This window comes from Sclerotinia sclerotiorum, genomic scaffold, assembly GCF_000146945.2.
Source record: "Sclerotinia sclerotiorum 1980 UF-70 scaffold_8 genomic scaffold, whole genome shotgun sequence".
Classification (NCBI taxonomy): domain Eukaryota; kingdom Fungi; phylum Ascomycota; class Leotiomycetes; order Helotiales; family Sclerotiniaceae; genus Sclerotinia; species Sclerotinia sclerotiorum.
The window spans coordinates 697,398-713,197 of NW_001820828.1; the positions used below are offsets into that span (position 1 = coordinate 697,398).

Here is a 15,800-nt window from a genome sequence, read left to right on the forward strand (position 1 = left end):
AATAGATAAGCGTATAAAAAAAATGCTCGGCACGTTGCATAGTCGAGTAAATGCTGAGCAGTAAATGATTAATTACCCTACGAATATCGTGAAATTATTTTAAGCTCAGAGGCGTAACTTCAACCTTCCCCTCGTGGGGCTGCCGTGATATTGAGGGAGGCGTAGCATTTTTCCCTACTAGTCCACTAGTCAACGTGGAACAAATTAAACGTCGAGTTTAAGACTAAGGGATCAGCCTTGTAAGTAAGCTTTCGGAGCTACTCATGTATGAAATGTTTGCTGCAAATATTGAAGATAAATGTTTAAGGCTGTCCGAGGTAACACTAAGAACTGTGTTCGGGCGGTTCGTGCTAGTGTTACAGTAGTACGAGACTCTGGCATGTTCGAAAGATCTTGAGGCTAATGATGCGCGCGCCCCTTTTCCTTTTGCAGCTACAACTGTACAACTATGTACAGTGTAGCCGCAATTAATCCAGAGTGATCCTACTCGTTGCACTAGTGCTATTTTGAAATTGAAAGACTTCAAAAAATGGATGAACGTTGAAGAGGACGCGTAGAGGGCAGCGTAATTGTGGTATAGTGGATATAACTCTGCTCCACATGGTCGCGCATTCGGTGCCGAGTTAGCGAACAGACCATTAAGACAGATTCAGGCAGGCACCCGAGAGGCATTGTGTGGCTGTGATAAAGGGAAACTTCAATGCGTTCCTAACAAGTCGCAAGGTGATAAGTGATGATTGATGTAGAAATGGTCATCTGCTCTGTCGGGCCGCAGCGTTAGTTCGGTTCACAGGAAAAATGCGCCGACTGCTCCTACTTCTAGAGTGAGCAACATAACCTTCCTTAACCGTTATGGTGCGATAAAATGAATTGTTGTGCAGAGTTACAGTTCAGCATAACCTTGCACAACAGTAGAGTGTGAGAAAAATATAGAACATGTATAAATAGAATACATTCAATAAACATAAACATAGTGCTTTTGTCGATGAGAATATTAATGAATAGAAGTTCGGGAAAAACTTTAGTTGAAAGCTGTGGTCACGGGCTGATTTAATCACATGATGCCTTGGCTATGACGTAGTTGTCTGCATTCAGCAGGTGAGACGAAGCGCAGCCTTGTTTGGGGAGGTGTTACAAGAAGAAGGCTTCCTGGTGGCTTAGTAGTTCAAGCATAAAGATCCTCGGATTTCTGCTCTCTGCTTTCTGCTTTTCTGTTTATGATCTCTATCAAATACTTTCAATCTCATCTTAGAAGAAATATCCAACCAAAATTACCAATATCACAAATCAAACACTTTTCCTCCAATCCATATCTCAATATGCCTCTCGTCGATCCAATCACCAACAGTGCAGCCGGTGGCGATGATAAGAACCAACAGTGGATGAGCAAGTTGGCTGGGAAGAAAATCGGTGAAGTTAGTAATGAGACTGTATGTTGATTAATAACTTTAGTCAAGTACTATTGACTCAGTATATATATACTCTACTAACACTTCATCGATAGACTTTCGCAAAGCAAGATCTTCCTGAAGAGCATAGAATCATTGAGCCTGGTTCGATGGTTACAAAGGATTTCAAGGAGAACAGGTTAGCGCCCATGTCATCTAGCATTTAAATCTCGAAATACTAACCATCAAATTAAATTCAGACTCAACATTCATCTCAACGAAGATGGAACTGTTTCTCACGTCAACCATCAGTAGAAAGGGAAAAGGGTTATGATGGGAATAGAGCTTCTGGAGTTTTCGAAGGTGTATTATTTGATGAAATTTAATGAATATCTATGACAATATATAAATCTGCTGAGACTGGAACCATGGCTGAATATCATAGCAAGCTTGCTTGATGTCTGAATAACCTCCTATTTGATCGTCCTATTTTGAACATTACCCCTCCTCCACCAGTGCTCTTGCGTCCGTGCGTTATTGGTCCCAAAAGCTATCCGTATCGCGGGGCACATTCTCCACATACACATCTTAAACAATTCTCCCCTTCCTCACAAACACCACAATACTACCAGTTTCAAATTCAAGATGTTTAAGAAAGAGTAAGATAGATTGACTTTGTTGAGAAAAAGTCAAGAATCTTAAAATACTAATTGTATCTTTCGCGCAGTATTTCCCCCGGGTCAAAGAGCAAGGTTAAGTCCTCTGTTCAACGCGCCATAAGAACCCAACTTGTCACTACATATCCGTTACTGGCTCCTCATATCGATGAGATAATACCAAAGAAAGAGCAGCTGGATGCTATGAAAATGTGCGCCTTTACCCTTCTCGATCTTACATCTTCTTTGCCACATTCTGGAGGTTGCAGATCAATATCTGGAAATCCTTACTGACATCCAAAATACAGTCCAGATAGAGTAACCCTCTACCTAATTGGCAGCACACCCTTATTCTTCCAACATATGACCGATGCTCTCCTTCCCCATCTAAAACTTGTCCACCGATTCCCAACCTGCTTCCCTAGCATTCGTATCGATCGCGGCGCCATTCGATTTGTTCTCTCGGGAGCTACCCTCATGGCCCCAGGTCTCACATCTACAGGCGGCAGATTACCTAATGGTAATACAGAAGAAGAGGGTGTATATGGGGAAACTGGAGAAGGAGAGGGATGGTATGGAGGAAGAGAATTAGAAACTGGTGAACCAGTGGTTGTTTGTGCAGAAGGCAAGGAGGAAGCTTGTGCGGTTGGACTCTTGAGTATGGGTACGAAAGATGTTAAGGAGAAGGGAAAGGGGCCCGTGGTGGAGGATGCGCATTATTTGGGAGATGGATTATGGAGGTTGAGCACGGATTAGGAGGCGGAATGAACTGATTGGTGTATGAAACGACCTTCTAAATTTGGTTCCGGATATACGAAATACCTTGCGAGGGTTAGATTGGATGACAATTTGACATATAGGGGCAGAACCATCCCCTTTACATAGGATATTTTTATGTGGCTATTATCGACCTAGAAACTCTTGATACCACAGCCAACACGCTCATAACAATAACGTTTATCCTACCATCTTTTCTCGCCTATTACTCAACAGTCTTTCTACCTGTAAATACCTTCTGTTCTTTCGTTGATGTTACATACTCGTGGTGCCTGTAACCTTACTTTAACTTCATATTTTCAATGACATCATCGAATTTTCATTCAGAATATCATACTAGTTCAAAACAAATACCACAGCTAAGAAATTGCTCAAGTGCAATCGAGTAGCTCCTCAAGCGAGGAGCTCTAGAAAACTACCTAGGTTATAGAACTCGTCTAAAAAACTATCTACCCTTTTTTAATCAGTTTTTACAAGCCGTTGTTGAATTCATTCATTCAAGGGGGGTGAAAGTAAGATTATAATTCTTCTATATAAGTCTTACATTTCTTGTTTATAGGGTAGTGATGTTGTTGTATCAAAACTATGAAAAATCTATAGATTGTCGGAAGTTGGGGCAGAGTTAATAATCAATCAAATAGAAAATCAGTAGTATGGTTTTTCGTTTATCATTATGGAGTGTTTCATTTACCAGGAAGTACCTGTAGGTCATCAATTCAAGTAGTATTTCGGTTCTTCAGTGCACTTGTTTGTGGGGGGAAATAATGGTGAGTGCAAGGTGAAAGGGGGGGTTTGTAGTTGAAGATACTCGGTAGGTGGCTCGATTAGCTTACTATGTTGGGAATCTGGAGTGCGACTTTATAGTTTACATTTTATCTATTTTTTTGTTATTACTATTGAGTTGAGGTATTCGTAGGCTTGTTGTATATGGATTATGACCAGACGGGCTTGAAGATTAGATTGAGAAAGTCTAGGCAAAAAAAGAAATCATCAGAGATTTATCTCGTAGAGTATTGATAAGCTGGCTGAGGTAGGATATCTCCTCGTTCGCATCTGAACACTAAGACCAAATCACCAGATTAAAGAGGATATGATTTTTGAAATCAAAAGATCAAGTTAATATAAGATTAGCTGGTATCCCTCGCTTACCATAACAATGCTACTTCTCAATTGTATTATCTAGTAACTATAAAATACTTTATATTCAAATTTATTTTTATTTTTATTTTTTTTTTGATTAATCGTAGACTCTCGTTTAATTTTTATATATTTTCCTTCATCAATTATATAACTCGATTTTGGCATATACTATCAATCAATCAATCCTTTAAACATGAAGTTGGGTAATCCTATACTTGTCGTCGGATTCTCTGCGGTTATATATGTTGTATATTTAGTTTGGAGCATGTATTGAGATCGATTAAGAATTAATAAATTGTGGAAATTTGAAACGTGAGTTCCAACGGGTGTTTAGTTAACTTGTTTTTTTTTTTTTTTTCGTAATTCTAAAGTTACGGCCAATACTAGGAGAATGGTACTAGATCGCGGGTTTTATATTTCTACTTTTTAAATATATAGATTGTTTATTATTTTTTATAAATGTGGTTCTTGTTATTCAAGAACTAGACGTTGAATTTATAAATGTAAAAATGTTTTTTTATATACTATATTAAATATTTATAATATTTTTTTGTGTTTTTATTTTATTTTTATAATATAAAAAATTCGTTTAAATTTTTATAATATTTTATTTAGTTTTATTAGATAAATTAAACTTTTAATAAATATAATATTGATTTTTAATTCTAATAAAAATATTTATATTTTTGTTACGTCGGACAGTAACATAGGTCACATTCTTGATCATATGATCAAGAAACCGACAAATCGAGATCGGTTTTGCGGTGATCGATGTCACACTCAAGAATACTGGGTAAAGTATCTTGTATTAGAAAATACTAAGCTAAGGAGAAAAGAAGAAGGAAAACAAGAGTAGAGAGTTTTCCTATGATTAAATACAAACGGGGCATGCCACGTGACCCGGAGGTGTGAGGCGTCACAATCGAATTGTCGGGTTTGTAACCATCGGTTTTTAACAAGGCACGAAGGTCTATATAATCAAGATGGATTTCCTTTGTATAGAGCTTCGTGCTCAAGATCAATCATTTAGTATACTCTACTATTAGTTACGAATTGCATATCATTATTGTCATTACTTTAAGTCCCTGCTTGACGCCTAGTTATAAACCACCTCGAGAACCTAGAGCACTTCCACGTGATCTAGACGGCAACCCTCGTAACAATTTTATATATATTTTTTAATTTTTTATTATTTATTATATTATTAATAATTATCTTTTTATTAAAAATGCTTGAAATACTTGAAGTATATTTAAATGTTTTATATTTTATAAATATATCATTTACTTATAAAATATAACAAATATCTAATGAATCTATCGTTGGAAATAAATTAGATCGCACCACTTGATAAACGCCACAATCCTCGACAAGCAGACAGTCCTCCTAGGTCTTCTGTAACTTACCTACATGCACATCAAACTTCCTTGATCTTCTTTTTATTCAGCATCAAAACTTAACACACCGTCCACCACTTTGATTCTTGGCAGTATCGTTCAAGAGCTTCCAACATCTTCCATCATCATGTCTTCGCCTCATAACAACTCCGTGCTTGTGATCGGTGGATGTGGTAGTCTTGGTCATCACATTGTCAAACAGTCGTTTGAAGACCCTGAGTTGTCCGATATTGCAGGCTTCGATGTCAGCACTCAAAGCAATCGAGTTGATGGTGTCAAGTACATTGAGGGTAGCCTCACATCACGCAACATGTTCTACAAACACTTCAAGAAACCAAACCTCGCATTATTATTCATACAGCCTCACCAAAGTTGATAATTCAAGCAAACACGCCAGCTTTTCACCGACGTCAACATCAACGGTACATCCATACTTCTTTCGTGTATCAAAGAAGTCGGAGTCACGGCCGCTCTCATCTACACATTCAGTTCCTCCGTAATCCACCACAACATGACCAATCTTGTCAGGGCCACAGAATATCATCCTTTATGCTTTGAGCCCGAGAAAACTGAATATTACACGCACACCAAAGCTGTAGCTGAGCAACTCATCGTCAGTGCAAACAAGAAAGGCGAGCTCTACAGTGCAATTATTCGTGCTGCTTTGCTCTTTGGCGAGAGTGATACAACATCTGCACCTAAAATGGTCGAGAATGCTCGAGCCGGACGTGCAAAATTCCAGGTTGGAGACGGCACCAATCTTTATGATTTTACATACATCGGAAATACAGCTTATGCGCATCTGCTAGCAAGAAAGGCACTTCTTCGAGAATTCGACGCTACTGAGCCTTTTCCAGATGATATGAAGGTCAATGGCGAAGCTTTTGTCATTACGAACGACAACCCATGGCCATTTTGGGAATTTACAAGAGCTGTTAGTGCTGCAGCCGGTCATCCGGTCAACAAAGAAAAAGTATGGGTTGTTCCAGCATCTGTCTACTATGTATTTACCGTTATTGTAGAATGCACAGTTGGGTTGTTCAGTTTTGGTCGCAAGGAGCCAATGATTAATCGGCGCATGATCAAGTATCTTACACTGACTCGGACCTTTGATATTTCCAAAGCAAAACAGAGATTAGGATACAGACCCCTAGTCTCTATGCAAGAAGGAATTCTAAGAGCCGTGGACTATTATGTTGCACATCACCTGGAGAAGAAGAAAAACGTTTGATGGAGTGTTTTGGGGTAGATACTGCAGTGTTAGCCTGCATGATTGGACTGGTCGCATATTTGCTTTTTGCTATCTATGAATCGCATATTTGCCGCGTGTAGATTGCCTCCAAACTTTCTCAAGTGACAGACTCTGTGTCAGGGACAAAACACAATAAACACTTGTCATATTGAGCCATCAAGTCTACTCCTTCGACCTGTTGTACAGAGATTTTGAATTGCCAAATAGAATCCACAGCGATGTGAATATTTCTATTGGTTCTCGCACAGTTACTTGGGGCCTCTGACAGACATGCTGGTGGCTGAACTACGGGCATCTATCGCATGATTAAACGCAAGACTCAGTGATAAGTTGAGGTAATATAACGTTGATCGCGCCGCACGCGCCGCAAGATATACCAAATCATATTTTGTTCCTGAGCATATATGCACTCGCTAACTTGGCGGCTGTGCCATGATCCAATATGCAAGAACGGATATTCTGTTTAGAGAATCATACAAGTGATGAGAATCATATGGGTGATACAAGTGGTCAATAGCTACTAGGTAGTCTGTAAAAATGAGACATTTTGAAGGATAGTATGCGGCCTGTTTACTATATATGCGCAAAAGCGTTCTACTCCCGTCCGTTTCTACAAATGGAGCGTCGAAAGAATTGGTAAAGCAAATATGATTGAAACTAGAGGCTTTCTATTTAATTAGTATTTTATTACAGAACTAGAAAACTCAATAGGTATATTTTTAATTATATTTGAAATTTGTTTAAGAAAGAGAACTCTCTTTTAAATCTTTATATATATTATAAGGTGTATTAATTTTCAAAATTCTATTAAGTTTTGTTTTAATAATAACAATATTGATTAAAACCTCTCTTCAATTATTAATAATATAGACAATTGTACTTTACACTTTGTATAATAAAAGAAAAACCCAACCCCTCTATTTATCAGCGATCGAGTATGAAAACCCACAGAGTCTTATTGCACCTTATACCCAAACTTAGAAACATGATTCCTCGTGCATGTAGTCCCCAGAATACACCCACAGAAGAGGTCTAAGAATCTTCTCTAGCAGCACCTCCTCCCCCAATGTCTTCCTAGTAGCCTCGTATGTTCTATCTTTGCCGTCTTGGTCATGGCTAGTTTCCATCTAGTATTTTATCTCTTGTGTCAAGGGGCCTTGCAGTCGCTTTTGTCATGCTGAAAGCAAATTAATTTCTTTTATGACATATGAAAGCTCCACAAGACTCCCATCATTGTTAATACCCTCTCAATACTGTTAATCTGAGCTATGGATTCAATGCTTCAGTCCACTTCAACCTAATCGCTGCAGAATTGTCTTAGTCACCGGCTCAGAAAACGTACGCCAGATTCTAAACGACAGGCATCACATCACCACACATGAAGATTTAACGGAAGATTTAGTGGAACTGGAAACCGCCAGAAGAGAATTTCGCTGAGGGTGCTTTGTTTGTACTGATTTGGGATGGAAATACGATATCTTCGTGACGGATATTCTTTTAAATGGATCTCAGCTCGCCATTTCCTGGGAGCTCCTGCGTCACTATAACCTCAGCTATTTGGAGTTTTGTGGTATCTGAATTAGTTGTCCAGAAGATTGAGAAAGGTGATCTACATTCAATCCTGGACATGTTAACTCTTCATTTATTAAGTTTTAATTCGATAGAATTTAGATTAGATAGAAACTTGAACCACCAAGAAACTTTCACACTCATTGATGGATGCATTGAATTTCCCCAAAGCCCGCATTATGTCGGAAGTATCCCAACTAGCTATGATTATACGTCTTCATGTCCAGGAAATGCAAGAGAGAAGTGTTAAGGTAGCACGACCATCTTTCCAGAGCTTTCTGGGAAAATACTTGGTCATGATATTTTGGGTCCATCGGTGGGTATGCTTCTTCAATCGGGACAAGAAAGCAGTTCGAGCATTCCTAGAAAACGCTCAAGTTCACCATGGTCTAGAGCCCTAACATTTCAATAAAACAAAAGCAGCGTCTGAATGCTCCCCTCCTCTCCTATATTACAGAAGAGGAAGGTTTTCTTCAGTTTGAAGATAGGCGATTTAAGGATAAGTCTAGTACCCTACTTTCCGGCCACCTTTTACGCCAAAAATTGTGATTTTTATTTATTAATAACTTTACAATCAATAAATATAATTTGTTATAATTTAAATCATGATTTTATTATATAATTATTGTGACCAAAAGGGTGTTTATAGACCAGCAATTGTATTTAACTTAGAATCTACAGGTGAAGAGCACCTGTAGATGGGGATAGCTACTCTATATATACACAAATGAATGGCCTAGCCGCAATGGCTAGGCAAAAAGAAGTCATATTTATTCCTCCAATGATCTTACTTTACCGATAACCATTGATACCTAGTACTTGTCCGGATCTGATCCTCAGGTCACCTAAATCGTATACTAATCTCGAGTAATCGTATCATGTGTGGACATGGTTAATGTACCTGAGGTTTCTTATATAATAAGGGTGGGAGGAGAGCAGGGATTTCCGTCACAATTATGAATCAATTCTGAAAATTTCAGAGTTTTTAGAATTCATTTTATTGAGATCTACAATCTTAAACTTTTTTATTTTTGATTTATATAGGATTTATAATTTATTTTTATTAATTTTTGTTGAAAAGTTATTAAGGATTTTCAAGATTTTCAAATTTGTATATAAATGTCACGATTCACCATTAGGATTAGTGTCCTGGGATAAAAAGGAATAACGTGATAAGGAGCCAGAAAGCTCCTGGAGGCTCCCTCTATCGTTCATTATATAGTTAGAATAGTGTCACGATTCACCATTAGGATTGATGGTGTTACGATGGTAGCAAACTGATTAATTAGGAGAGCTTAGGCCTTGTGCAAACACGATCAGATTTCATCGAATTAGTATGTGATCTTGGTCACCTGAAGATCGTATGCGCACGCACCATCAGAAATCACGTGATAAGGAGCCCTGAGGAGCCAGAAAGCTCCCAGGGGCTCCCTTTATCGTTCATTATATAGTCAGAGTAGTTTCATAGTTTAGGAGCTTCGTGCTCAACTTAGTTATCAATTAGTTTACCTACATTCTACTTGATCTAGTAATGAATTCACTTTCAAGTGAATACCAGTGATAAAGCCTTAACCCATAACTACCAACCAGACGAAACCTTAGGCAGCCGCTGCCTCCAGTACAGTATCGTTATAATAAATCCTATACAAATTAAAAATCGCAATTTCAACTTTCAATTTCTCAATTAATAAAATCATAAAAAATCTGAAATTTTCAGAATATATTATTATATAAATAACAAATTTATAATTAAAATTTCAAAGAATTATATTTATAAATAAAAAAGTTATAAAAGTCGATTTTCGTCATTGGTGAGGAAAAGTGGCCGGAATTAGGGGTGGCCGGAAAGTAGGGTACTAGACTTAAATGGAAGCTAATCAGGATATATAGGATTTTTATGATTTAGGATAGAAGGGGAAAGAAGATTATTTTTAAAAACCCTTTCTAATTGCTTATTGTTTAGATTTTGTTGACAATTGCTTTCTATATATGAAAGCTATTGTATTTTGCTAAAAAGAATAGGATAAATGCGACGTTTCTGAGGATTAGTGTCACGATTCATTAATTCACGTGACCTCGAGGACCTTTTGGACCTTAGGGTCCCAAGGGTCCTCAAAAGATGATATAGGGTATATAAACATTCATTTAGTCTCGTGGTTAAGGAGCTTCGTGCTCAACTTAGTTATCAATTAGTTTACCTACATTCTACTTGATCTAGTAACGACTTCACTTCCAAGTGAAGACCAGTGATAAAGCCTTAACCCACAACTACCAACCAGACGAAACCTTAGGCAGCCGCTGCCTCCAGTATAGTATCGTTACAATTAGGCGGATTAAGAGTCTTTTCAAAATCGTCAAAATTTAGTAGTTTCTCCAGAGCCTCAGGAGAAGAGATGATGAGGAGAGGAAGGATTTTTTAAACGCTGAACAGGAGTATTTCTTGCTGAGAAATCATCACGGTATTCTAGAACTCATTAGCCAACACCAGGAAGGCTTCAAAGTCGTTGGCAGACAAGGGCTATGCGTGGCTGCAGGTCATTCCAAGTAACATCGAACTTTCATTTCCCATAGCAGAAAAGGAGAAAACAAGCGAACTAACATGTATTCTCCAAATGAAGTTTGTTCAAATGTCTTGAGCACTGAACGAAGAACGCCCTTAACACATCGAATTGATATCTCTAGAGGCTTGGCTTAATTTCACCGAAGCATGAAATTTTCCGCTCTCACGAGTCACCATTTGTAATCCCTACGGACGATCCCATAAAGTGAGGACTCCACATCGGAGTTTCAAATGGTGGGAAAGAGCCTGGTCATATTCATAGTCCCATGCGAGTGATATGTACACTGGTACATATTTCATCATGCAACTCACATAGTGGAGCATGTCATGACATCAAATCATGATATCGAATCATGATATCCATATTAATGATATTAATCTGATCCGATGATCTACCACGGAACAGATGGTGGAGAGTTGCTAATAACTATAAGTGCGGAAATATGCCTTATTTGAATATACGGAGGGCATATACCTCCGTAGAGATATCTCCACACCTGGAATATCGTTCTCGTTGATACCGATTCTATTTCGTATAGAACATGGATATACTATCGGAATATTTTCGTCCCCATGACCATGGATTCACGGTGGAGTCGCTGCAATATGTGCGAATATCGTCTGTGAGTTAAGTTAAGACTTTGGAAGCTGGAAGGGAACTTGGCATGCTTGCGTTGGGTCTGAATGCGAATGTGAATGCAAGAGATGCATGCAGGGTGACGGAACTTCAAGTGATGGTGAAATATAAGAAGTTCTACTTATCAGAAGGCGTGAGACTTTTAGAAGATATGAGAAGTTCGAATATAAAATGCCTTGCACAATGCCTCACTCTATAAATTCTCAAGGATCACCAAATCTGGCGAACAAACCCGGAGATTGGGGAAAGTGTGAATTTGCCAGCTAGTGTGCTAGATGCCATTGCGAAAGACGCATCAGTGACTGTAAAAATGGAATATTGGATGGGCGATGCATTGATGGGTGCATTGACTGTTAAGAAAGTATATTAGCAGGAAAAATAAATCTCCGGTGATTAAAGATCTGGCTGATTGTTGGCATATCATCGGAACCAGCGGGGCAAGAGATCAATATACAGAGAGCATAGTTGATGTAATTTGCATTTTGTTATGGTTGGTATTGAATGTAAAGAATGTCTATGGAAGTATGGAGAGCATACTCTGTGACATAGACATATGGCTAAGAATAGGTGAGCAGATCTAATTAATGCCTCTAGGAGGAACAAAATCAATAGATCAATTCGTTCCCACATTCTCTCATCATGTGAAAATATTCTTCGCACAAAAATCCAATCTTAGAATAGCTTCGGCGCGTAAATGGGTAGATGCGGATATGCTAATCGATGCGGGATGGTCTTAGATCTCTTGCAGATTTTGACAAAATTGGAAGCTTGCAAATTTTGAGTTTTGAGCTTAAGTTTATCCAAAATCCGATAACCGGAAGCGCTGAATCCAATTTTGATTTTCAATAAAGAATTAGTAGAAGGTATTTTTAGTATTTATATAGGTATTTTATGTATGTGAGTGCAAATGTATAGGTAGCGACCACTAGGCAGGTACATTCATAAAGTTTGCTGGAGGGATTATAACGAAGTACATTATTTTCATGGGAATCCCCAGAATGAGATGCTGTAGGACAGAGTCGAGTAGATCTGATTGAGTATTTCTTGATTGGTGATGTTTCTCAGTTAAGCGGTGAACAGTAAAATAGGAGAGGAGAAGGCGAATATGCAATGGATAAGTGCCTGCAGCTTGCATATGCAAGGGAGTCTTTTTTTTTGTGCCAGCACCTTTTCGTACGCTGTGTATGGAAATTTTGTTGTGCCGTTATATTGCAGAACGGATTATATACCTCAGTCTAGTCATGATCAAACGAGGTGGAGTTATGTATGTGCAGGATTTGCTAGTGACAGACCTGAGTAAAATTCAAGCTGGGACGCGTAGATGATACGTTAAACCAGGTTGTATGCATATTTATTAATGTGCGAGCGATTGCATGATGTTATCGAAAAGAAGATAGCGGACGTGACAAGAACGCGTCTCAATAATCCTTCAACACTTACTTTGCTATCGTGATATAAGTGATACGAGAGCCAAGTGGCTTTTCTGACGTTATCATTCTTGGACTAGATTTTGAGATGGGGAGGCTAAAGACGGGTGGTGCGTTGGCCAACAGTAGAAGCGGCACAAAATGCCCTGGTGTTTCGAGTTGGGGTCTAGCTATGATGAGAATGAATGATTGGACACAGGTAAAATGGCTAGCTATCCTGTTTCCTGGGAATTTTGCTATAGGAATAAGGTTTTTCGTTCGGTGAGAACGCTGAGCCCTAAGCTTTGACATTGGACTCGTTGGTTAGCCATTGGAAAGCTCTCGAGGTAAGATTAGATCCTCCAGGAGTTCAATATCCAAGAAGCGGAACAGAGTCATAGTATAGAACAATGCGGTAGATATGTCTTGGATCGTACGTCAGGATGGAGTTATAAGACTATCTTCAGTAATTGAGCTTCATCCGCACACTTACAAAGGATTAGATAGATTAGCAGGTCTTATTTAATGAGGGGGAAAATGTCTGTGGTTGTCCTTCGAAATTTCCTGTACGCAGTAAACTTTTGATGGGCATAGCGGGGTCACGGGCTAGGCCGTGCTTCTAAAAGTTTGTTTTTGTCGGGTCGTCATTGTGGGATTGTGGTTTGATAATAACCAAGAACATTTAGAAGCCTCCCAATATAATCTAGGAGCTTACCCTAATATTGCTGACATTTCCAATATCGTAGAGGGTTGAACTTCGAGAGAGGATTTCTTGTTTTCACCGAGAGCAAATTGCCGAGACGTTTCTAGATGAAGGGGGTTTCTTATCGTTTATTTTTTTTAACACCTCCTATGTTCAACGCCAGCAACAACGACAAATTAATAATATGAGGCTGCGTACGTTCTGATGTTGTGTGCCCCCAAATCGGAGAGATCTTCAACAGCACAGGGAAACGCAAAACGGCTTTCGTAGATCATAATATACGTAACCAGGCTTTGTGGATATGCGGAACTTTTCATCTTGATTGGAAAACTCGGGATTCTCGGTGGTGACATGAAGGTTATGGTTTGAACATTATTGTTACATTTACAGATTCTTGTGTCTACAAAAATGATCAGGGGAAGGTGAGATGGTAGGCCAATATATCATGTCAGGTACCGTTCTCATCTGACTGTACCACTGGATATAGGCAGAGTAGGTCATACCAACAGCACGCATGTTCCACGTTTTTGTGGAATAACCTTACCTATCGAAGTACTACATGCAAACCTTGAAAATCAAATTCAGCTGACATTAAGGTCAAAAGGCAGGATATTCTAAATGAGTATCTTGAGCCGGAGTTTGTAGATCAGGGACAATTCACTGCTTATCATCCAATTAAACGTTGGTCTTCGGTATAGGATTGCATATATCTTGCATGTCTAGGGTTGAAACTTATATGTCCCAAGCCTCTATCAGTCCAGTCAAGTACTGTACTCCATTCTTGAGTCTTGAACGACAAGCAAGGACGAGGATGCCATACTGCCATTACCAAGATCCGATGAAAATTTCCAATTACTCGTGTCACCATTCGAAACCTTGTTTGTATGATTCATCGACATGATGGAGTCTAAATTGAACTGAGGATTAACAAATCTGACGATTATCGTCCCGTTGACTACTGTATTGAATGCTTCAGTTTTTTGCTCACCGCTTCATTGCTTCAATATATGTTCCGTCGAAACAAACATATTACGATAATCTTTCTTTGGCTTGAAACATGTTCCTATTACTTCGGAAATATCCTATACAGCACTGGTAATAAAATATCGATGGCTGATTTGAATTAATGGAAGTTATTATTGCATCCATTATTGCATCCCGATTTTATCCCATGATATGTATGGACTTACCACGGTATAGCCTACCTATCACAGTTGCCCCTCTACTTTTTCCTGTGTTGCATTAGCCGAACCGATCAAATTGCCATTTTGATTATTTTTTTCCAAATGTTGCATATATTGCATATTTTGTGGCGGCGAACGTGGTATTTTGTGGTTAAATTTCGCTGAAGATTGGACAAGTTCATGGTTATTGATAGATTCCTCGGCAAGTTTTCTGCACCGTCTAGTTTCTACCTTGTTAACAAATTATAATCCCAGTTCTTTCAATATCAACCACTCCATCACGCTCGAACCCTTCCGTTTGTTTACTAGCTTATGATTCATTTCAATCCACTCTTGAATTGTCTAACCCTAGCCACACCTTTTCCCCATGTCACGTACCTTGTAACTCGACATGCGAGGCACGTTTCGGCAATGGCGTCAAATATCATATCGACCTGCCATTCGTTCGATACACAAACTCCCCGAGGATTTTGACCAGGTTACATCGAAAACAGTTCAGCATCAACCACTCATCGATAACCAAATACTGTTAACTTTTGAACCAGAGAAACTGATGGAGCCAATAGATGTTCATTTCCGTGTTTGCTCTCCCCACGAGGAATAGTGACTTATACCCCTAGGTCGTCGAGGAGGCTGGCCCCCCTTGACCGACCAAAGTCGGAAAGACGAGCAAGGATCTTATTCTGCATTTCTGCACGCCTGCACATCTTTCTTCGCTTGTTTTGATGATACCAACAGCACATACGCATCCACCCATCAAATGACCCCGATCTCACAGACCACAGGTAAGACGCTTATGCCGCATTTTCCATAGTCCAACACAGACTTCTCCACATGAGCAGTAGCTCCAACTACCGGTTACGACAATTGTAACTTATCCTCTTATATAGATGTTGGTGCCTGCATCTCGAGTTGACTTGGCCCTCACGCCTGAACAGCATCCGTTAGGATAATTGGGCTGGTCTCTAAGGGGATCCTTTGATTTCAAGACTCTTTCTCTTATTTCTCTCTACACCAGCCTTCTTGTTCATCCTCTCTCACTTTATCTATTTATTTCATTACGATCTTTGCCCAACTAAGATCAAAGAGTGAGAAGCAAGGACAGAACCCAGTCGGTTCGACAGTCTACGA

General features: G+C 39.1%; 8 protein-coding genes across 8 annotated transcripts; 7 read left to right on the forward strand and 1 right to left on the reverse strand.

Annotated features, from left to right (window-relative positions):
• Nucleotides 1-263: 263 nt before the first annotated feature.
• Nucleotides 264-734, forward strand: SS1G_06582 (predicted protein; the record flags this gene model as incomplete). The annotated part of the gene is made up of 2 exons (XM_001592291.1): nt 264-343; nt 581-734. The coding sequence occupies 2 exons, from the start codon at nt 264-266 to the stop codon at nt 732-734; spliced, it is 234 nt and encodes a 77-aa protein (XP_001592341.1).
• Nucleotides 735-1,319: 585 nt separating this feature from the next.
• Nucleotides 1,320-1,703, forward strand: SS1G_06583 (predicted protein; the record flags this gene model as incomplete). The annotated part of the gene is made up of 3 exons (XM_001592292.1): nt 1,320-1,430; nt 1,505-1,587; nt 1,649-1,703. 3 exons carry the CDS (start codon nt 1,320-1,322, stop codon nt 1,701-1,703), a joined length of 249 nt encoding a protein of 82 aa, XP_001592342.1.
• Nucleotides 1,704-2,248: 545 nt separating this feature from the next.
• On the forward strand, nt 2,249-2,800 carry SS1G_06584 (hypothetical protein; the record flags this gene model as incomplete). Its single annotated transcript, XM_001592293.1, has 2 exons — nt 2,249-2,256; nt 2,353-2,800. 2 exons carry the CDS (start codon nt 2,249-2,251, stop codon nt 2,798-2,800), a joined length of 456 nt encoding a protein of 151 aa, XP_001592343.1.
• Nucleotides 2,801-5,485: 2,685 nt separating this feature from the next.
• SS1G_06585 (hypothetical protein) lies at nt 5,486-6,589 on the forward strand (the record flags this gene model as incomplete). Its single annotated transcript, XM_001592294.1, has 2 exons — nt 5,486-5,602; nt 5,756-6,589. The coding sequence occupies 2 exons, from the start codon at nt 5,486-5,488 to the stop codon at nt 6,587-6,589; spliced, it is 951 nt and encodes a 316-aa protein (XP_001592344.1).
• A 463-nt stretch (nt 6,590-7,052) lies between these two features.
• SS1G_06586 (predicted protein) lies at nt 7,053-7,290 on the forward strand (the record flags this gene model as incomplete). The annotated part of the gene is made up of 2 exons (XM_001592295.1): nt 7,053-7,119; nt 7,169-7,290. 2 exons carry the CDS (start codon nt 7,053-7,055, stop codon nt 7,288-7,290), a joined length of 189 nt encoding a protein of 62 aa, XP_001592345.1.
• A 1,068-nt stretch (nt 7,291-8,358) lies between these two features.
• Nucleotides 8,359-8,728, forward strand: SS1G_06587 (predicted protein; the record flags this gene model as incomplete). Its single annotated transcript, XM_001592296.1, has 2 exons — nt 8,359-8,499; nt 8,603-8,728. The coding sequence occupies 2 exons, from the start codon at nt 8,359-8,361 to the stop codon at nt 8,726-8,728; spliced, it is 267 nt and encodes an 88-aa protein (XP_001592346.1).
• A 2,584-nt stretch (nt 8,729-11,312) lies between these two features.
• On the forward strand, nt 11,313-11,643 carry SS1G_06588 (predicted protein; the record flags this gene model as incomplete). The annotated part of the gene is made up of 2 exons (XM_001592297.1): nt 11,313-11,362; nt 11,523-11,643. 2 exons carry the CDS (start codon nt 11,313-11,315, stop codon nt 11,641-11,643), a joined length of 171 nt encoding a protein of 56 aa, XP_001592347.1.
• A 2,603-nt stretch (nt 11,644-14,246) lies between these two features.
• SS1G_06589 (predicted protein) lies at nt 14,247-15,097 on the reverse strand (the record flags this gene model as incomplete). The annotated part of the gene is made up of 3 exons (XM_001592298.1): nt 14,247-14,392; nt 14,676-14,707; nt 15,048-15,097. The coding sequence occupies 3 exons, from the start codon at nt 15,095-15,097 to the stop codon at nt 14,247-14,249; spliced, it is 228 nt and encodes a 75-aa protein (XP_001592348.1).
• Nucleotides 15,098-15,800: the final 703 nt, after the last annotated feature.